Here is a 22,916-nt window from a genome sequence, read left to right on the forward strand (position 1 = left end):
GCAAGTGAGTGTGTGGCTGGCTTTGCTGACACCCTGGAGCAAAGGAAGGGTGTCCAGGCTCTCTTCCCCCAGCTCACAGCCCCCAGACACCACGGAACCTGTCCGCCATTGCTCCTTCCTGCCACAGATAATTATGATGTAGCCTACTTCACCTGGGTTGTGGGGCTGGCAGGCTTTGGCACCAGGGACAGGGGATTAACCCGAAGTGAGGTTTTTCCTCAAGCAGGAAAAAAAAAAAAAAGGCAACTGATAGAAGTAAGGAAATGAGCTGAGAAAAAGCCAAACAAAGAATAGTGGTTGGATGATTCATGAGGTGGGGTACTCCTTTCTGGCAAAAATAACAATATTATAAGATTGTAATCTGCTAGCGGCTGTCCTGTTCTTTAATGACAACGTTCTCTTTCAGAATTCTAAGTGTAGGTTAGGGCTGGAAAGGGGGGAAAAGTTGAAATGAAGGACTTTTAATTAAGTAGTTCTTTTTGCTCCTGTGAGGGCTGCAGACCGGCTCTGCAGCTGAGTCATGGTTGCTCCTGTCCAGGCAGTACAATTCATTATGTTTGCTGCCTTGGAAGACTCGAGAAAGAGAGAGCTTTTAAAATTCTGCCTTGGTTTGCTCCAAAGAGACCTGGGGATTATTTGTGGGTTACGTTATTTTCCAGCCCAGTAACTTTTCCCTCATTGCTATTGTGAGTACTTTCATTGTTTTAAGCAAATAATAGTCCAGGTGCAGCCAGGACTCTTTTCTTCTGGCAGGAAGACCCCAGGAAGAACTGTCAATTAGTAACTATTCACAACTTACAATTGGTAGGCGTTTGACATTTCCAATACTACTGAGGAGCTAAAATTTGGACATCCAACTCTGACCAGATTAAGGAGAAGGAAATCGCAAAAATTGTACCCAGAAAGGGTTGGCTTAAGCATAACAGTCTCTTGGGGCACCTGGGTGGCTCAGTCAGTTAAGTGTCCGACTCTTGGTTTTGGCTCAAGTCATGATGTCAGAGTCGTGGGATCAAGCCCCGTGTCAGGCTCTGATCTCAGTGCGGCATCTGCTTGAGATTCTCTCATTCTCTCTCCCTTTCCTTCTGCCCCTCCCACTTATGCTCTCGCTTGCTCTCTCTCTCTAAAACAAATGAATCTTTTAAAAAAAAGAATAGTAGTTTCTATCATTGATCAGAAAAGAAGTTTACAAAAATGCAGTTTGGTAAGAAAAAAAAATGCTTCCATTGTGAGGAGGTGAGCAGTGACAGGCATGAGGGTAGGTGGGGTGTATTATAGGGACAAGATTACAGTCACATGTGTGCACTTGGAAAACTGGGTGGGGACCAGCCTGGCTTGAAAGGGACTATAGATTAAATTTCCCTTCCATGATCCAAACTAACAGATGTGCTCACAATCTGTGGTTACATTTGGGTTTTGGACATTGTTTACCTGGATTTGAACCTGGGATTCTCAAAGTAGTTGTGATGTGTCCTTTGTCTAGTTACTTCCCCTGTTAGTGTCCCCTTAACTTAAATGTAAAATGAGCATATAGTGGTACCAACACCATGGGGCTGGGGAGGGATCAAATGATTAATTCATGGAAAGCGGAGTAAGGGCTCCACAGATGTTAGCTATTATTGTCATCAGGGCTACAACATCACAATAGCTCTTCTGTAGCACAGAAATTCCAGAAAGTTTTTAATTAGCTGTGCAATCTTGGGGCTGAATTTTCCTATCTATGAAATGAGGGCTTTGTCCAGATAAGGTCCAAACTGATTTTCAAAGCCTCGAATAACATTCTTCACGTTTTCTTAATGGAAGAATTGAGGCCTACAAGTAGTACCTGTCCTTGACACAAGGCAACCCAGCAAAGACAGGCTGAGGAGGTGGCTGCCCACCAGTCTCTGGTGCCGCTAGTCTTCTATTATCTTATCAGAAGATCACAACCTGGGGCTCCTGGGAGTACAACCTGGCATAACCTTTCTGCAGATCATCTGGCAATATTTTTCAAAAGCCTTAGAAGTATTTATACCTCAACATTTCACTTCTAGGAGTTTATACTAGGACAATGATAAATAGTAAAGGATGTTGCAAGTTAGCCACAAGGATGTTCATTACAGGATTGTTTATAATAGGAAAAACTGGAAAATATTGATGATAAAAACAGGATTGGGTAGACAAATTATGGTGTATCCCCGAAATGAAATGCAGTACTAAATATGATTAACAAGGAATTTTTTTTGACATGGCAAGATGCTTACAACATATTGTTAAGTGAAAAAACAGATTATCAAACAATATATATACATCATGATCCCAGAAGGGTTAAAAATGAATATAGACGTACATAGATGTTAGATAGGTAGACTGATCCACCAAAAATCCACCAAATGAACCAAATCTATTACCAGTCCACTAAATATAGCCACCAAAATATAAATAGTGCTAATCTCAAGATAGTGATTGGTATTTTCCTTTTCTTTTTAAATCAATTTTATACAATAAACATGTACTTTTTTCTGAACTGTTTGTTTTGGAGAAATTAAAAAGAGAAAGAACTGTGATAGCTACCCCACCCCCATTCCCACTGTGGCCACGTGCCCAACGACATCAGCAATTATTAGCTTATGACCAATTTTGTTTCATCTTGTATTTTTAATAGGAAAAAATGACTTAAAATTTTTTTCAAGACTGTATAAGAGGAATTATTTTTCATTGCACTCCAACTACCGGCCAGATAATAAGAAAACTAGTTCAATATTGGTAGTGGTCCAAAGCCTTGCCATTTTTAATCACATCAGGAGCAAATAAGAGCAATTCTGCGCAGACCTAGGCCAGAACTTCATCAGGCAAATGTCTCAGTCAAGACTAGCTTCTGGTGCAAGTGTCGGCAACCCACCTCTGACAAGTGAATGTGGGGAACCGTTGGCTCTTGTGATCCCCCCTGGAGTGCAGACAGAGGTAAAGGTGGCTGATGGATGCAGAGTGTCCCTAGGGCCTTGGGCTTATCACTCTCAGGCCGCTGACCTGAATCCCAGGCGTGTCAGCGCAAGCCTCTCATTGAGAGAGGGACGGGTCCCGCAGCTCTCAGTCATACAACCAGGGGAGGTCTCTGTCTGATGGACCTTGACTCTAGTCATTTCCCTGTGACCAAGGGGACCATGCTGAGCTATTGAGAGTTTCTAACACTAACAATAATTATAACAGCAGCAACTTATAAACATATAGCATCTGCTCTGTGCCAAGCCCTATCTAAATGTTATATATAAGTATGAAATTCAGCCTCAGAAAAACCCTAAGAGGAAGGTGCTCTTACTAGCATCATTACCTTTTTAGAGATGGGGAAATTGAGACCAAAAGCACCCAAGCAACTTGCCCACGGTTGGACAACCAGTGAATAACAGAACAAGGATTCAAACCTAAGCAGCCTGGCCCTAAGGCTGGTACAATTAATGACTCTCTGATTTCACTGCTTGAGAGTTGGAGCACCAAAAATATGGTGCCTCTTACCATATGTAATCCAAATCCAAATCACATCAAATTCTGTATTAGGGTAAGGAAGTTAAGGCAAAATGAATTTCTCTTATGATTACTGTGGTATTTGCTATCACATGATTTTCTCATGGTTTTGGTGCTGGTGCGCTAAGTAACACCGTCTGTCAGTCATTTGGATAACTGGCCCCAGGGTTTGAGAAGGGATTTGAGGCAAGCAGGCAGTGCACAAACGTCATTTCACCAGCCAAACGTGTGTTGGGAGCCCCCTGCCCCCACAGGAAGTCCTCCGGTCCACTTCTGGGACTCTCAGTTTTGGCAACAGCTGGAGACTTGACAGCTCACTTCTGCAAAGGCTGACATGCATTCCTCTGGCTTTCCTTTCCTCTTTCCTTCCCTCTTTTATTCTTTAAATGTACCTGGCAGCTAGTAATCAGAAACTTGACAGTGAGTGCAAATCTAAACACTAAAGAGGTTACAAACTTCCTAAGATGTCTGAAAGAAGGCCAGCCACTCAGTAGGTGTCACAGCTCAGTGATGTTATCAAGAACCCAGGTCCTTCCATCTTGCCGCTCTGCCTCCTTGTGGTAGCTCTTCTTTTCAAGCCCATGCCCTGTGGTTGCAGATGGCTGCCTCAGGGCAAGGCATCATTGTCCTTTTATAACACAACAAACATTAAAAAAGGAAGGGGTCAGAAATGGCTTTTTTTTTTACATGGCTCTCTCTCATTTCAGCCAAGAAAATCCGTCTGACAACAGCCCAACAAACAGCTGTTTACTTTCATTGGTCGGGGCGAGGTCACATGACCATGCCTAGACCAATTACTGGCAAAAAGACCAATCAAAATCCATCCTCTAGGTAAGGGCATGTGGCTTCCCTCAGAAATATTTGGCATCTGAGGGGCACCTGGGTGGCTCAGTGGGTTAAGCCTCTGCCTTCGGCTCAGGTCTTGATCTCAGGGTCCTGGGATCGAGTCCCGCATCGGGCTCTCTGCTCAGTGGAGAACCTGCTTCCTCCTCTGTCTCTCTCTCTGCCTACCTCTCTGCCTACTTGTGATCTCTCTCTGTGAAATAAATAAATAAAATCTTAAAAAAAAAAAAAGGAATATTTGGCATCTGTGTGCAAGGAAGAAGGAGAGAGAGTTTTGGGGAAGACTGATATATAACCCCTTTCTTCTTCCTCTCATATCTTTCCTCTAAAAAGCCCAAAAAGTAGAAGACCTGGGGCAGGGTGAAGGTCAGGGTTAGGGAACAGGGGACATGGTCTGCTCATTAGTGAAATTCATAGTTACCCTTTTGTAGAATAATTTTGCCTTATGTTTTCTTAACTCTCCTAAGGCCTCAGAAAATTCTTTAATTCCAAGGCTGGGAAAAATATGCTACACCCCTGTATTAGTTTCCTATGGCTGCTGTAATAAATTACCACAAAATTAATAAAACAAATTTATTCTCTTATAGTTCTGGAGGCCAGAAATCCCAAAGCCAAGGGTTTCACTGGGCTTAAAATTCAAGGTGTTGACTGTGAGCTAGTTCCTTCTCAAGGATCTGGGAAGAATCCATTTCCTTGCTTTATTTAGTCTCTAGTGACTTCCTTTATTCCTTGGCCTGTGGCCCTTTTTCTTCAGTGTGCATGACTCCACCAATGACCTCAGCTTCTCTGTGTGGCTCAGCTTTCTCTGACTGCCTCCTGTATCCCTCTTAGAAGGAGAGTTGTGATTATTGATGAAGGATCATCTCTTTATCTCAAGGTCCTTAAATTAATCACATCTACAAAGCCCCTTTTGCCATATAGCATTTATAGGGAACTCGGACACGAATATCTTTCTGGGCTGTTACTCAGCCTACCACATGTTGCTATACCTGATCCTCCAATCTCAGATCTTTTAGAAGGGGAAACTTCAGGGCAGGAGGGAGTTTCAAGGTCTTCTCAGTGATGTTCAGCAGCCCAGCATCTCATAATTGAAGGTTTGGGGTCTAAGGCTTAGGTGTGTGGCAGGGGCTTGGGGTGGTGTTTATGCCTGAAGGACAGCATTCTCATTAGAAGGAAGTCTTTCTCAGGAGCCTATGGGGGACTCTTGTAACTCTGTTTTATACTTTTGCAGGTAAATGGACCATGTTTGCTTAAAGTCAGTGCATATGGAAAAGGTGGCAGATCCCGTTAATGTGAAGTAACTTTACTCAAATGAATCACATGCCAACATGAACTTCATCACGTTTTTACTGAACCCGCACCGTGGAGTGATGATTCAAGCTATCAGGACATTAGGTAAAATCTCTGCAGTGAGTTTAGAGACCATGCAGTCTGTTTTCCTATCTCTGTATTTGTTTTGTTTTGTTTTCTTTTTTTCAGTTGTTGTTTTGGTTCTTGTCCTTTCCCCTGGCTTTCATGTTCTCTTACTCTCATCTTTTAGATATTGGTAGCTTTGTATCCAGCTTTCCCTGACATTTCTTAGCCTTTCTGTCTGGTGAATGTCTTCCATGGGCTATGACTTGTCGCTCTAGTTGGTTTCTCCCCTACGACCTTGTCTACCTCCTAAAAATGGAACCAAGCTTGGGGTAGACCTTGCCAGATTCTGGACAGAGTCATAACTAACCAACCACAGTTCATTTTGGGGGCAAGTCAGTGAAGGGCTGATAAATGCTTAACAATCCACTCTCCAGGAAAACAAACCCTGAATTGTGGGCTTTGCTGTTTTTTGGGTTGCAGATCTACCCACCCTGGCCTAATTCAAGCTACCAAGGTGAGGTCCCCCAAGAAGATGTATGCACCATCATTCCAGTACACTGCAGGGCCAAGGGCAGGTCTGTCCTCATGACACAATATTGCTACCTTTAAACAGGGAAGAACTAGTCCAACATTCCTTCTGGAATTTTTTCCAAAGGGGACTTCACACACATTCTCCCCAAGTCAGTCTTTGGCATGGGAGTATAACTGAAAGTTAACTTTGAGTTAGAATTGCATTTTGCTCATTGTCTTCTCCACTGTTCCTTCTTCCTTGTGTGGAGTAATGTTGGCCTGTAGTCCTTTTTACTGGGCAAGACGGTCAATGGGCAGTAGAGGTGAAAAGCAATTGGCTCCTTCTGTGTCTCCAGTGTTACACACAAGAAAATTTTCAACTTAATGTAACATCTGAGACGAATTAGCTGAGTTTTCTCCACTACAGGAAAAAAAAAGAGGGGGATGGCTGGTGGGAGAAGGTGAGCAGATACAGGAGGTCATATAAATTCTCAGAGAATCCAGATGTAGGCTGATGGTTTCTTTCTTCTTCTTAACTCCTCTTCCGAAATCAAATGGAGGGATTTATTTCACTTCCTTTCTGCATCCCCACACATGGTGGGGTAGGGCAGGGCGAGTGATAAAGTGACCAGAGTGGACTGTGGGAGGGAGAGGCAAGATGTCTGACCGGTCCACACACTGCATGTCAGAACTAAGTGAAGGAACTGATCAAACGCTGGACTATGAAATGTTGCCAGTGAAGACACATAAGGTAATAAAAACAGTGAAAATTCCACATGCCTGGGCAAAGTTCTGCCTTGCAGTATCTGTTCTTCTGTTTTATGGGCCAAGCCCAGAACATAACCAAGCAAAGGCGAGGGCCGGAGGGCACACCACTCCCCAGGAAGCAGGGCGCGGACAAGGGCATCCGAATGTTTGTTTGGTTGAGTTGCTATTTCACCATTGTCTGCCTTGTTACCAGTTATGACATGTGCCCAAGCAGCCTTCTCCCCTTCATTCCACTGGCATTTGTTAAAAAAAACATTCACCGAGATCCAGTTTGGATGTGTCTTTTAGCCTGCCTGTAACTTTCCACTTTAAGGGAGATGTTATAAGGAGTTTACAAGTCTTAATTGCACAGCTTTTTAAGAACAAGGATTTTAAAGCATAAACTTGGAAGAAATTCTTATAAAGAGGAAAAGAAGAGGGAAAACTGGATTCTGGTTCTTCAATTCCCCTTAGGCATTATGCTTCTTGGTCCTTGGCATCAACTAAAGGGAAGCAGGAAAAATTACTGATCCACATTGGCTCATGGGGACAAATGAGGGGGGGAAAATTCAGGATGGGCATGGTCTGTCTTGGGCTCAATTCCCGTCCCCTACGACAAGGCCTAGTACATGGTAAACCCTGAATTAGTATTTCTTGAATGAATGAATGTACAGGATTATTTCTGAGGAGACAAAGAAATAAAGAAATGTAGTTTCAAAAGGATTTTTCTAAGTATCTGCACCTGAGCCATTAGCCCACAAGACCAGAAGCTGGGCGAGTGAAATGCAAGGTCCAAGGTGCATGACTGGAGCATTCACTTTCAGTTTTTGTGCACATTCCATGTTGCACTTGTGTGCCCCAGAGACTGAACGTGGCCTTCAATCTTGTGTCCCAGGCGCCTTGCTCACCTCACTCTAGTCCCAGCCCCGCCACTCCACCTAGGGCCTACAGAATGTTTCTTAGAAATTATTTCTTCCGTGGAGCACCTGGGTGGCTCAGTCGTTAAGCATCTGCCTTTGGCTCAGGTCATGATCCCGGGGTCCTGGGATAGAATCCTGCATCGGGCTCCCTACTCAGCAGGAAGCCTGCTTCTCCCTCTCCCTCTGCCCCGCTTGTGTTCCGTCCCTCACTGTGCCTCTCTCTGACCAAAAAAATAAATAAAATCTTAAAAAGAAAGAAAGAGAGAGAGAGAAAGAAAGAAAGAAAGAAAGGAAAGAAAGGAAGAAAGAAAAAGAAAAGAAGAAAGAAAGATGATTTCTTCCTTGGGTTGGGTCCACTAAGTCTGCTCTGAGCCCCACAGGAGACATTTCAGGGACTAGGGACAGAGGCATTTCCTGCCTGGGGAAACCAGTGACCTCAAAGCCAAGAGTTGTCAGGTGGCCCTGGGTTTACTCAGAACTTAACTGTGTACTTGGAGAAGCTTATTAACTTCTGGAGCTTTCTTTTCTTCATCAATAAAATACAGAAAATAATACCTACTTCACAGGATGACTGTGAGCCTTGGGAGTAATACACAAAAGTGCCAAGTACATAGTGGGCATAGTGGGCACATAGTAGGTGCTCAGTAAATGGAAACTTTTATTGCAGCATTCTTATTGGCAGCAGCACTGGTGATGCGATGCTGGCAACACCACCTGGCCAACTCCTCGAGTGGGAGCGAGCACACATGTGGACCAGCCAAAAAAAATTTGCAGAAGCTGTACTGGAGGACAGAATTGATAGATTCAGGCTAACCCAGGTGGAGCTCTGACTGTGAGCCAGGACCTGGGTCAGTTTTCCTGTATTTTCTCTCATCCTGGCCACAGACTATTCTTACTTGATTATCTATACTCATGGACAATAGATAATTTTTTAGTGTAAGTATGTCCAGTGCAACATTGGGGATCTAATGATGCTAGAAGAAAAATTAATTTGTTCTCTGCAACTCAAATGTAACTGGACATCCTGCATTTGCCCTGGAAAACCCTGCAGGGGAGTGTTTGGTACAGGGACTTGAAAATGGTGCCCTCGGCTGGGTGTGTCAGTGGAATGCCTGTTTGCAGCGATGGCCTTGAGGGCTTGGGGGCTTGGCACACTCTTCACTAGCAGGTGAACCTCTGAAGCTGTTCTTGGTTCTTCTGGCACCCAGATTTCTCCTCTCTGCCTCTCTTTCCCCAACAGCGTTTCCTGTGGCATGCAGGAAGTATGGGCACGGCAGGAATGTACTTGACAACTGGCAGTGCAGATGGGAGAGGCAGGGTGAGGAGAATTGGTTTAAAAATACATACTAGTCAGCTGGCCCCACGCACCTCAACCAGACTGCTGAGGAAACGCTAGCTGCTTTCTGGGCATGCCACCACTCCCACCAGCCCTCTGTTTAGGGGCTCTTCTTTCTGCTGTGTGTTTCATAAGAGGAAAAAAAAGAGAAATGGCTCTTGGTGAGAACTTCTGTTAATGGAAGCAGAATTTCAAAAATATGTCTCAGGTTCTTTGATGGCATTATGACATTCTGAGCTGTGTCAATGCATAATCCTCCAAAAAAAAAAAAAGGGTAAAATCATGAATGACTGTCATACAGAAATAAAATGAATACATGTTAAAGATTTTTATTTAACTCATTCATGAGGAAACTGGTGTTACAACCAGTTGAAAAAAAGTAATAAAAACCCATAATCTCTATGCAGTAAAGGAATGTTGAAATGAATGAGCAAATACATAAACTAGTTTGGGGCTGAGTCGTATCTCTCAAAATTCCTATGTTAAAGTCCTAACCCCCAGGTACCTCAGACAGTGACTGTATTTGAAGATAGGGTCTTTAAAAGAGGTGATTAAGTTAAAACGAGGCCACTAGGATGGGCCCTAATCCAGTGTGACTGCTGTCCTTCTAAGAAGAAATTAGGCCACAGAGACCCACAGCAGGAAGATCATGAACAGACAGGAGAAAGTAGTGTTGTAGAAGTCAAGGAGAGAGGCCTCAAAAGAAATCAACCCCACTGACACTTTGATCTTGCACTTGGAGCTTCCAGAACTGTGAGATAATAAATTTCTGATTTTCAAGCCACTGAGTCTGCAATACTTTGTTATCTCAGCTCTGACCAACTAAGGGGCGGGTGGGGCCACAGTATTATTTGCATATCTATAGACAAGATTTATTTTGCATTCTCATTAGTTATGTAGTTTATAGAGTTGTAAAATAGCTCCTTTAGAGTCAGATAACCTCTTCAGTTTAGTAGTAAGATAATTTATGACTAGGATCAGTAAATTACAGTTTGTGGGCCAAATGTAGTCCTACTACCTGGTTTTTTTTTTAATAAATAAAACTTTGTGGCACACCGCCATACTTATTTCTCGGTGCATTATCTGTGGCTGCCTTCCTATTACAAAGGAAGAGATAAGTAGTTGCCCTTTGCAAAGTCTAAAATATTTACACTCTGGTCTTTTACAGAAAAAGTTTGCATATCCTCCTCCAGGCAATGCATCAGTTTTCTAGGGAAGCACGAATGTTTCCTTACAGAGCGTTCAAGGTCATTTGGTCCAAGGGTTCCCAGATTTTGAGATCTCACAGGTCCGTAAAATTTCAAAAAAAATTTGAGGGAGGGGCTCCAGAGGGTCTCCAATTTTACTTTTATCAAATATCAGCTTTTTAAAAAAAATTTTATTTATTTATTTATTTGTCATAAAGAGAGCACAATTAGCCACAGTGGCAGGCAGAGGCAGAAAGAGAAGCAGGCTCCCTGCTGGACAAGGAGCTGGATGTGGGACTCCATCCCAGGATCCCGGGATCATGACCTAAGCTGAAGGCAGCAGCCCAACCAACTGAGCCACCCAGGCGTCCCAAATACCAACTTCTTCATAAAAAGATTTTTATGTGTGTGTGTGTGTGTGTGTGTGTGTGTGTGTGTGCAAAAAGGTGATTTTATTAAAGCATGGGGGTAGGCCCGTGGCAGAAAGAGCTGCTGCATAAAAAGATATTTTGAAGTAAATAGTGCATGAGAAACTTTGCTGCATTGTACTTGCTTTCATTTCCCTGAGATTTAGTAAAACCTCACCACGAGCCACCACAGTTCATGGTCTAGATTGTGGAACCAATAATCTGGCCTAACCTTGGGCACCAATTGCTGGCTCTGTCCAAGGAGATTCTGCTGGCTTGGACCAGGAGTCAGGTCTTTACTCCCAGGATCCAGGCTGATACCCGTCAGCCAGAAAGGGGTCCAGCTGTGACTGGCCTTGCTTTGCTTTAAATGATATACTTTTTCCTGATTTTTAAAATAAAAATGTGGTCAGTACAGAAAACCTGAGAAGAAGTGAGAGGAACAAAACTCATCTCCAGGGCGCCTGGGTGGCTCAGTGGGTTAAGCCGCTGCCTTCGGCTCAGGTCATGATCCCATGGTCCTGGGATCGAGTCCCACATCGGGCTCTCTGCTCAGCAGGGAGCCTGCTTCCCTTCCTCTCTCTCTGCCTGCCTCTCTGCCTACTTGTGATCTCTGTCTGTCAAATAAATAAATAAAATCTTTAAAAAAAAAAAAACAAAAAAAAAAACTCATCTCCACCCAGAGAGATACAAAGGTTTACTGACACACAGGGGCAACAAAAGCACTTTCCAATCTAAAAATCCTAAAGGGAGAAAACCAAGCATCTCTCCCTAAACCAAAATGGAGCCTGGCACACGCAGGTAACAATATGTATTGAACAAATAACTAAACCGAAATAACTGCAATTTTTTTTCCTAGATGGTCCAAGAAAGTCTTGATGACTAGTCTAGATGATCAGTAAGTCTTTGAAAAATTTTTTGATCATCAAAATGGCTAATATGGTCTTTCTGGCATCCTACCCCCTCCTCCATTCTTGCATCTGTTTTTTTTCCCTCATGTCATTAAAAAAAATTCTTAAGATTTAAAACTGTCCAGGACAACTCTTTAAGAAGCAAGGATTATGCATTTTCACTAGTTTTCATGGCCAATTTACATAAATCAAGTCTTATTATTAAACTGCCTTCATGATACATACAATATAATAACCTTAAAAAATTGATCTGATAGACTCTCATGATTTCAAGACACGCAGTTCCTAAGAAGCCCAATTAATTGAATTTTCACCTCCATGCCTGGTCACCTAAATGAGAAACATCTTCAATCTGATATTGAAAATAAACAATTGAGAATATTTTTCATCTCTTCATGGGACACAATCTTAAACTCAATAATTCATCACTGTTTTCTATGAAAACCTCATGCGTACCTTTTGCCTCTATGTCCCTTCCCATAGCTTCTCCATCTCCTTTAAACCCATCTCCTCCTGTAGAAAACAAACATTCCAGATAACCCCTGACAAACTGGAATAATAAAGATGACTTCACTCTGGTTCTTCTTTGTCGAATACCTCACTCATATATGTATTTGCTTTCCCTGATGTTTCATTATGTTTATGAAACTTTCTATAAAAAACTAAGCTCATTTTCACTTTTGGAAAATAAGCAAGCATCACCCCTTTCAAAAATCACTTTCTTCCTTTGGTGAGACATCTGGTTTCGTCTTATTTAAGTCTTTAGTTGAATTCCACCCACGACCTGAGCAGATGGTTCTGCATTCACTTATTTCTCTCCATATCTGATATTTAATCTCCCTGATCAGGTCTGTCCCTCACATAACCCACCCTTGTAGCCAGAAGCCTCCTTCCCTCTGCTGTGCCCCAGGTGGGTCCTGTACCTGGCATGTGATAAGGATGGGGCCTGGGATGGACTCCAATGTCTCCATTTATTCTAATTAGATTTTTCTTCCATTGTGTATAAAAACTTTCCTTTTAAACTGCTCCCCGGGACCCAGCTCTCTTCCTTCTCTCACCTCCTTTGGAATTTTTAATTAAGGTGGCCAAGTTTAGCTCATACTAGTTTGTTCCCTGATCTAGAATCATTTGACCTGCTGCTACCTATTGACCACAGTCTTCAATTTGTTATGCCCTACTATATGCAACTCATGTGCTATGTGTTTCATATCCATTATTTCTAGTCTTTGCTACACCCCTGAAAAGCTGTGTGATCTTGGACAAACTACAGAACATCTCTGAGCTTCAGTTTCTCATTTAAGAAGATTGATTTATTTCAGAGAGAGAGAAAGCAGGGGAGGAGATCAGAGGGAGAGAGAGAGAGAGAATCCCAAGCAGACTCCCCACTGACTGCAGAGCCTGACTCCGGGCTCGATCCCATGACCTTGAGATCATGACCTGAGTTAAAAATCAAAAGCCAGATGCTCAGTACACTGAGCCACCAAGGTGCCCCAGTTTCTCATTTAAAATGTGAGTAATAACAATGACAGGAGTCTGCATTCTACCCTATACCATATGGCCTCTCTTAGACAACTGTCTTATTTCTCTGTCGTGTCCCCTAAATGCCCAGGATGGGGCTCAATGTGTAATTTAGCTCAATACATATTTACTTGGTGATTGTTTGAATACAGTTATCTTACTCAATTTACTTTCCTGAGTTAGTTCTAAGAAATGAAACACAGATTTGTATTAAAGTTTAGCAAGAGCAGTAGACATTCACTTTACGGAACCAATGCAGTAAGACATTACTTTTAAATGTCTAATTACAAGCTAAATACTAAGACCTCTTACTCTTGGAATGCTCTGGTTAGTTGGATCTCTGTTAATGGTGAATTTGGTTTTTTGTTAAAATAGACTTGTTATAAATTTTATAAAATTTTAATCTACTTTCTTGCCTTAGGAAAAAGAATCTGCAGGACACACTTTTATCTGCTTTGATGACCCGGGACTCTGCAGTATCTCCAGGGCAGGATCTGGAGCATCAAGAGTTGCTGAGGATAGAGAATGAGCAGGAGGGTGAGTAGTAGATGCACGAACCCATGACTCAAGCCCGAGAGGATTTCTTGCTTCTTACTTACTGTGCAGGATAGGGCTAATGCTGTCTTGTAGTTGAGGATTACTGTTGGCTGAGTTCCAGTTAACCAACTACTTTTTGACTGGTGTTTTTGCAACTCTTGGCTCCTGTACTCAAGAGATAAAACTTTTAAAATGATTTCAGCCAGGTTTGTCACCAATGGCACAAGTGAGATTTCCGTACGCACACATAGATCCTTTTTATCCTTTCTTAAAATTTCGTTTTATTATTCTTTTTATTTTTGTATTTTATTATTATTATTTTTTTTAGTAAGCTCAATGCCCAACATGGAGCTTGAACTCATGACCCTGTGATCAAGGGTCACATGCTCTACCAGATGAGCCAGTAACGTGCCTCCCTTTTTTTTCTTTAAGTATAATCACCTCAGGATTTATAATTGTGCCCAAAATATTTTTTGGTACCCTTAGAATTTTCACTTTGGTTGTGGTCTTGAGAAGTGCTAATTCTATAGTGGGCAGCCACTTGAACTGACAGCTACCATTTGTTTAAATCAGCTGCTGAAGGCTGTATTTCTCCTTCAGGTCTTGAAATAGCCAAGTGTCTACTTCACAAGGTATGTGTGAATAACTAAAGCGTACAAGGACAGGAAAGTCTACAAGATGAATACAAATGATGTTCAGTTTCATATATACTGCAATTGCCAAAATTACATGATTTGGGGGTTATTTGAAAAGTTGCTGTCAAATGTATAACTGAAACTTTGAGCGACCAGAACAAGAACCCATACATAACAGTGTTTCTGCTTACATGGCTCTAGTTCTCAAATGTGCCACACACATCACTAGTATCCGGGGAGCTTTTGAAAATCTAGATGCCGGGGCTGCATCCCAGATCAATTAAAATATGGGGGTAGGAGTCAGACATTGGTATTTTTAAAAGATCCGTAGGTGATTCTAAAGTTCAGCAAGTTTGGGAACCAATGGCATGTGGAAAAATGTATGTAAGCAGACTCAACTTATAGAACACCTTAATTCACAGATCTCATGAATGTTTCCATTTAAAATGCTTCAACATTATAATGGTAAAATATTTCAAAAATATGAAAAAGAGACTCTCAGTAAATTAAAAATTATTCTGTAATTTAAAATATTGCCAAAATATTACAATCCACTTCTTTTTAGGGGGGAGAATATGAGGAACATTTATTTCCAGCTTCCAAATCCTTTATAAGTACAGAAGCAGAAGAAATACTGAAAGATGAAGGGGAAAAGGATATAAACAAAGAAAAACTACAATGGTTATTTACCAAGAATTGCAAATGCTCATTTTCTGGGTATACCACAACGTTCCATTCTCTATTCCTAGGACTTTGTGTAATTTTCAGGGACATGATGGTGGAGGGCTCATGCTTTTAGTTTATCAAAATAAACCTGAGTGTTCCTTTTCCCAGGCCTCATGAAAACTGAGACTTTACTCATCTTTATGAAAAAAGAGAGAAAGAAGAAAGAAGTGGGGGGGGAAAGAGAGAGAGAGAGAGAGAGAAAGAAGAAAGGAGAGAAGGAGAGGAGAGGAGAAGATAGGAGAGAAAAGGAAGGGAAGGAGAGAGGGGAGAGCAGGGAAAAGGCAGGAAGGGAGGGGGAGAAGAGGGGAGAAAAATGTGTCCTAGCAGTGAGCTCACCTGTCCTTTGAACTGTTCTGTGGTTGAAATGCCCCTCCTGACTGATCAGTCCTCATCAACAGATTTTCATGTGTTAGGAACATTTGGGGGGATTATGTCAGCTGAGATTCCTGCTGCCCATCTGGTGGAGAGAACAACTTACAATAACAAACACACACCAGACTTGGATGAATTACCATCCCCACAATCTGTAGGCCTGTTGGGGTCATTCAATTCTTCAAATAGTCCCGTTTCTATAATCTCTTCCTGCCATGCTATAGGGACAGCACCTGTTGCAAATCTTTGGAAGAACTTCTTATCTTTATCATCAAATTCGATTCCCCGAACCTCAGAGAAATCTTCTATTTCATCGATGTCTTTGGCATAAACCACTGAAGGGTCTGGCACAAATGGGGGCTCAACTAGGCCAGCTTCCAGGCGAGCAAAATTGATGGTTTTGAAGAAAGGGTGTTGCCTGGGATCATCAGACATTTCTCTGTGAAGAAATGACATGGTCAGCCGGAGACACAGTAACAAATCAAAACAGGAAATATTCTAACAATACACAGTGTCTAGCATTCCTTTCCTGTAATACATTTCATTTTAATTGCAAAGACAATATAATGACATAAAGAATAATGTGGAAAAATAATAACTTTAGAAATCATCCACAATTTTAAAAAGTCACCCACAATTCCATCTTACACAGACAGTAGAACTTTTCATTGTTTGCAGATAACCTTCATATGTAGATTTAATTTTTGGAGACAAGCAGTTGACATGACTTTTATTCTTAGTGTTTTATTGAAATATAAGCAAAATTCAGTGGGGCCAGGACCTGCTTGCCTGCAACTTCCAGTCATTGCATTTTGCTCTACTCTTCAGGGTCACATAGAACAAGGAAAGCATGTCTATTCCCACACAACTCCACTCACACCCTAAAAAACAGCACCCATAGCATCTCAATCTTCATGTGACATGATTTTTACCTACCTCCCCCAACTGCCACAATATTTTTAAAGAATTTTTAAAAATCCATTAGTAATATTTAGTAGCATGAATGAACATACATTCAATGCTCAAGACTAGAAATGTGCTAGAAATTATGCCAGTATTTGCCTTAGAATAAGGTGGAAAAATGTATGTTCCCAATTGTGTAACCTCTTGTATTAGTTATCTATTGCTTATCTATTAGTTACATATGCTGTATAACAAACTGCTCCAATATTCAGCCACTTAAAACAATAAACATTTATTATCTCAGCTTCTGTGGGTCAAGAATCTAGAAAAGGCTGGGGCACCTGGTGGCTCAGTGGGTTGAGCCTCTGCCTTCGGCTCAGGTCATGATCTCAGGGTCCTGGGATTGGGCCCCGCATCAGGCTCTCTGCTCGGCGGGGAGCCTGCTTCCCCCTCTCTCTCTGCCTGCCTCTCTGTCTACTTGTGATTTCTCTCTCTGTCAAATAAATAAATAAAATCTTAAAAAAAAAAAAAGAATCTAGAAAAGGCTTAACTGGGTGCCTCTGGCTCAAGGTCTTTCATGAGGTGGTTCATCAGCACTGTGGTCTCATCTGAAGGTTCAACTGGGACTAGGGGAGGAAATCTGCTTCCAAGCTCACTCACATGGTTATTGGCAGGTCTCCATTGCTCACAATGTGAGCCTCTTCACAAAGCTACCTTTTAACTTTACACCTGGCTTTTATTTGGTTAAGTGCCTGACTCTTGATTTGGCATAGGTCATGATCTTGGTGTTGTGGAACTGAACCTCACCTTGAGCTCTGCACTCAGCACGAGTTTGCTTGAGAGTCTCTCTCTCTCCCCCTCTCTCTGCCCCTTCCCCTGTATATTCTCTCTCTCTCTAAAATAAATTTAAAAATCTAAAAAATAAATAAATAAAAACCAGAAATGTCTTTCCTTAGGGAAAAATCAATTTCTGTCATAAATCAACCTTCATAAAAATTAATCACATTCATAGGTTTCCTTTTACTTTTATTTCAGTTATTAAAAAGCTTTTAGGAAAAGGATTGAGGATTTCTCCCATATACCCCCTTACAGATTCCCTACTATGTCAGATAATTACTACAGCAGACTCTATCTAACAGGTTCTAAACACAATAATGACATTACTAATAACAGTAGTGAGAATAACTGGCATTTATCCAGAACCTATTCAGCTAACACAAAATTAAGCTCTGTGCTTATGTTATCACATTTAACCATCACAACAATGCCTGTCTTTTCATTGTATTTTTAACCTCTTCATTTGGTTCTGCATTCATATATAGCTGTGCATCTGAAAAAATCAAACATAGGTGAGTTTTTCGAAGGAAAATTGTAATCAAATATTATTATGGAAAAGAGAAATCCAGAAAATCCAAAAAATACAATACGAATGTTCAGTTGGTTTTATTACTCTTGGCAATAGACTAGTGGTTAAAATATGGGTAAGAGACCTGGATGCTACCCTGAAAAATGTTACTTATTGTGGAAGAAAATAACTCTTGTTTTGTTTTGTTTTCTGTTACTTCATCTGAAAAATGGGCGTAATACTTATCCTCATTTTTCTAATGAAATTATAGGAGTAACAGGTTTTTGTTAAATTTTGTTGGAGCCGTTTGAGGAGAATGGATTCAAACACAAAGTTGTTTTATTATTATGAGCACGATCATTAACAATAAAGTCATTTAGCCTTAAAAGGGGGAAGGGGTAGTTATTTCTTGCATTGAATGCCTTCAACCAGATCTGGGTGAAGCAGGAACTCAGAGCCCCACCCACTCCTTAGATCCTCAACTGACACAGTGGACCCTGGGACAGTTTTGTACCTCCTAGAGCTCTGGGGAAAACAGATTTATGTGAATTATGCGTCAAAATAAAGAATTTACAGTTTATTGTCTATTATTCTACAAGTAAACCAATAGCAAATTAAGGAAGTGGAATATAAAATATTTGAAAGAAAAAACAAAAAAACAAACAACAGCAACAACAACAACAACAACAAAGATGCTGTAGGCATCTGATGTCCAGCCATTCCCTGGGTTGTTCTGTGGTTCAGGCCTAGCCCCTTCCAGAAAGGCTGATGCAGGATTCCTTGGACTTATCTCATTATGACCCAAGTGAAAAACAGGTATGGAGAACTGTATCGTGAGATACTACAAGGTGCCTCTTTTTTTCCCAAAGCCACCAAGCCTCCATTGGTTGAAAGGAAGGAAAATGCAGGCTTGCCATCTACTCAAAGCTACTGACCAGTGTCTGTGTGGTTTACATCCTGTAGAGTTAGAGCCTTGAGGGAGGGTTACTGAGATAGCTTCAAAGTTTCAAAGATGGATTTTTCTCTTAAATTAAGTTTCTTTTTTTTTTTTTAATTGATTTATTTGACAGACAGAGATCACAAGTAGGCAGAGAGGCAGGCAGAGAGAGAGAAGAGAAAGCAGGCTCCCCGCTGAGCAGAGAGCCCGACGCGGGGCTCGATCCCAGGACCCTGAGATCATGACCTGAGCCAAAGGCAGAGGCTTTAACCCACTGAGCCACCCAGGCGCCCCTTAAATTAAATTTCTTGAGGTATAACTTACACAGCAACATTTCACCATCTTAAGGTATCAAATTTTGGTGGTGGGGAGGGTAGCAAATAAAATTTAAATGTGGCAGAACAAGGATAGAGGGGCGCCTGGGTGGCTCAGTCGGTTAAGTGTCTGTCTTTGGCTCAGGTCATGATCCCAGGGTCCTGGGATCAAGACCCACATTGGGCTCTCTGCTCAACAGGAGCCTGCTTCTCCCTCTCCTCCCTGCTCCTGCTCTCTCTCTCTCTATTTCTGTCTCTCTCTCTCTCCAATAAATAAATAAAATCTTAAAAAAAAAAGAATTTAAACGTGGCAGAACAAGGATCGAGCTAGAATTCCATCTATGTAAACCAGGAATGAGTCCCAAGACTCTGTGTCTCAAAGAAATCAAAGGAGCTGGAATGGGACCAGGTACCATGAGGAAGGAGCCTGTCCCACCCTTGATGGCCACCAGCAGGCATGAACTCACCATCCCACAGGTCAAGAAAGCACCTTAAAGTCACTCTGAACAACTTTAACTTGGATAAACAAAGAATGCCCAGGGGCTCAGTGGCCTTGAAAACTTGCCAAGCCAGTCATGACAGGATATTCTCAAGGAACACCTCAAGCCACAGGCCCAGATAGCTTTGGTTCACCCATCAGGGATGGCCACTTCAGCCCTTTTGGAACTAGTCACAAAGGAAAGGGAACAATAGGCCACTAAAGGTTTTCTTTATGTTCATTAGCACCCTGACTAGTTGACCCTGGGCAGGGCAGGCCCATCCTTTGTGCCCTTTCTCAAGTGTCTGTGGTTGCTTATGGTAATAACAAAAGACTAGGCTTTCCAACCCCTATTCCTTTTACTTAGTGTCTGGACCACTGCAGATCTTACCACTTTATCTTTTGCACTAATGACTCTCAACCTCAGTTCTGCACTAGAAATAGGATGGATGTTATTTTACTCTTGAATCTTGCCCGGCAGCTTCATGCAGGGATCTTTTGGCCCATCCTTAGGCAGTGCACTTTGGAAAAATAGGAGAGGCTATTGACGGAGGCTACATCTTTTGCACTAGCCAACCTGGCAGCTGCAGGAAGACTTCTGCTGCTGATTGGAGTTGGTTCTATTTCAGAACATTTATAGGAGCTCTTGTGTTACTGAACCCTACATAGAGATTACAATGGATTTTCTTATAACAGTCAGTAAAGAAAAGATACCACCTGACCATACATGAAGACGACTGTGGGGTTTGGTCTGCCAAGAACGGTGCATATGGGTGCAAGATGATGTGTTGGAGAAGCACTTAAGTCAGAGACTCGCATGGTTCATTGCTCTTTTCTGCTGCATTGAGTGACCAAAAGAAAACCTGCAAAATACTTAAGTGGTCTTCGGCTTTAATTTTATTAGAAAACATTGTAAACCCTATCTATAGTCCTTGTGAGATGCTCAGAAAAGCTTCCAACCTCTTTTTTTAAAGCTTTCAACTTTTTTGCAAAACATAATTCACAGACCTACGAAGACAAAGGAGGAGCTCCTTTCAGTGGTGTCTAAAGAAGGAAAAGGGTTTTAAAATTTATTTCAAATGTTTGTGAATGCAAGAGGGAGGGCCCTGCCTGACCTCTCTGCTGTGTAATGTGTTGTGTAGGCATTTGCTTGCCTTTGAAGGACAGCACTAAATTAATCAAACATCATCTCATTTGAATTGAGAAAAAATACAGAGAGTTGAAATGAAAACGTTGGAAGGTTTTCTTTTTCACCAAACAGCTGATTTTTATATGCCTTTTCTCTAATGTTGTAAACAGTTTTATTCAAAACAGCCACAACAGATGCTTTATAAAAAGGTTTTGCTTGATGGAGCAGCTTCAGGCAATGATCCAATGCTTTAAGGTGGCATTTTCCTGAAGAAGTTGTCAATACTTCATTTTATATACCCGAAGTGTGTTTATAGAGTATCAAGATAGATTTCTCGATCAAACACACCAAACAGGCGGTGCTCCCTTCAGGAATGTCATCTGAAGAGACTGTTGGCTTTCTTTGCTGCCTCCGCCACTGTTGGTATGCCCTTGTAGATTCCCTGCACTTGAGAACCCGGATGGTAGAGATGGTCTGGGGTCACCCTTTCTGGTTCTCCCCTCTTCCTTGGGCACCAGGAAGACAACACTGGCCAGACCCTTCAACCTTGCACAGGGCAAACCTAAGTGAGTGTAAGTGATGCAGGACTGAGTCACTCCCAGGCTGAGGCAGTAGAAAGCTCCCCTAGCTTGTCTCTGCTCTCTTCTCTGTGAGCCACAGGTTCCAGCTGAGCTGTGGGATGGATGCAGCCTGGCTCTCTGAGTCTCTGCTCCAAGGGAGGTACCCAAAGGGAATGCTGCTGCACCTGTAACTCACTTTGTGAGAGGGAGAAAAAAATCCCCTTTGTTTTTTTTGTTTTTTTTTTTTTTAAGATTTTTTTATTTATTTGACAGAGATCACAGGTAGGCAGAGAGGCAGGCAGAGAGAGGAAGGGAAGCAGGCTCCCTGCCGAGCAGGGAGCCCGATGCAGGGCCCGATCCCAGGACCCTGGGATCATGACCTGAACCAAAGGCAGCTGCCCAATGACTGAACCACCCAGGTGCCCCAATTCTGCTCCTTTTAAATGTTTCTCTAAGGGGTGCCTGGGTGGCTCAGTGGGTTGAGTTTCTGCCTTCGGCTCTGGTCATGATCTTAGGGTCTTGGGATAAAGCCCCAAATTGGCTCTCTGCTCAGCAGGGAGCCTGCTTCCCCCTCTCTCTCTGCCTGCCTCTCTGCCTACTTGTGATCTCTCCCTCTCTCTCTGTCAAATAAATAAATAAAATCTTAAAAAAAAAGTCTCTCCAAGATATCAATTGGTCAACAGATATTTAGTGACTGCATATAATATTGCTAGGTATGTTAAGTACAGTTGATGTTAGTTTTTTGGTTTCTTTTTTTTTAAGATTTTATGACCCAGGATGCCTTGATGGCTCAGTGGGTTAAAGCCTCTGCCTTCAGCTCAGGTCATGATCCCAGGGTCGTGGGATGGAGCCCCGCATCAGGCTCTCTGCTCAACGAGGAGCCTGCTTCCTCCTCTCTCTCTGTCTGCTTCTCTGCCTACTTGTGATCTCTGTCTGTCAAATAAATAAAATCTTAAAAAAAAAAAAAAAAAGGATTTTATGACCCAAGCCGAAGGCATAGGCTTTTACCCACTGAGCCACCCAGGCGCCCCCAGTTGATGTTAGTTTTAAAGAAGGTCGAGTATCATTGCTTACAGGGAATAATAAGATCAAGATTAATTTTAGAAGAAAAAAAAATAAGTGAAAGCTGACTTGGAAAAAGGCCCTTGGCAGTGGGTGACTGTGTTATATAGAGGAAAAAACCAAGGGCTTTAGATTCACAGACATAGACTCTCATCCCAGCTATGTAGGTCATTTTAACTGAAACAATTGAGTTATTTTCTCAGAGTCGCAATGTCCTCATGTATTAAAATGGGGGAGTTATGGGTGTAATGATTAATTTTATGACAATTTGACTAGGCCACCATACTCAGATATTTGATCAATTATTCTAGATGTTTCTGTGCAGGTATTTTTTAGATAAGCTTAATATATAAATGAGTAGGCTTTGAGTAAAGGAGATTTTTCTTTGTAATGTGGATGGGTCTCACCCAGTCAGTTGAAGGCCTTCACAGAAAACAACTGACTTCCTGAGAGAAGAAGGAATTCTGTTGGCAAACCATCTTCAGAGTTGAACTGCAACTCTTCCCCTGGTCTCCATCTTGATAGCCTATCTTGCAGCCTTCGGACTTGCCAAACTTCCACAACTGTGCAAGCCAATTCCTTAAAATAAATCTCTCTCTTACTCTCTCTCCCTCTCTCTGTGTCTCTCTCATATACATGCACACATACTGTCAGGGAGAAAAACTTCTCTACCCTCTTACCTTTG

The 22,916-nt window shown here is 42.0% G+C and overlaps 1 protein-coding gene across 1 annotated transcript in view; it reads right to left on the reverse strand.

Annotated features, from left to right (window-relative positions):
- Nucleotides 1–15,454: 15,454 nt before the first annotated feature.
- The window catches only part of LOC111151154 (G protein-coupled receptor kinase 7), a 30,762-nt gene continuing 23,300 nt past the window's right edge, over nt 15,455–22,916 (reverse strand). Inside the window, exon 4 of the mRNA XM_022508951.1 lies at nt 15,455–15,942. Coding sequence (XP_022364659.1) covers nt 15,606–15,942 — 337 coding nt within the window. The 3' untranslated portion in view covers nt 15,455–15,605. The remainder of the gene's footprint in view (nt 15,943–22,916) is intronic.

This window comes from Enhydra lutris, unplaced genomic scaffold (assembly GCF_002288905.1).
Source record: "Enhydra lutris kenyoni isolate GAN:26980312 unplaced genomic scaffold, ASM228890v2 scaffoldscaffold2, whole genome shotgun sequence".
In the NCBI taxonomy this organism is placed as follows: Eukaryota; Metazoa; Chordata; class Mammalia; order Carnivora; family Mustelidae; genus Enhydra; species Enhydra lutris.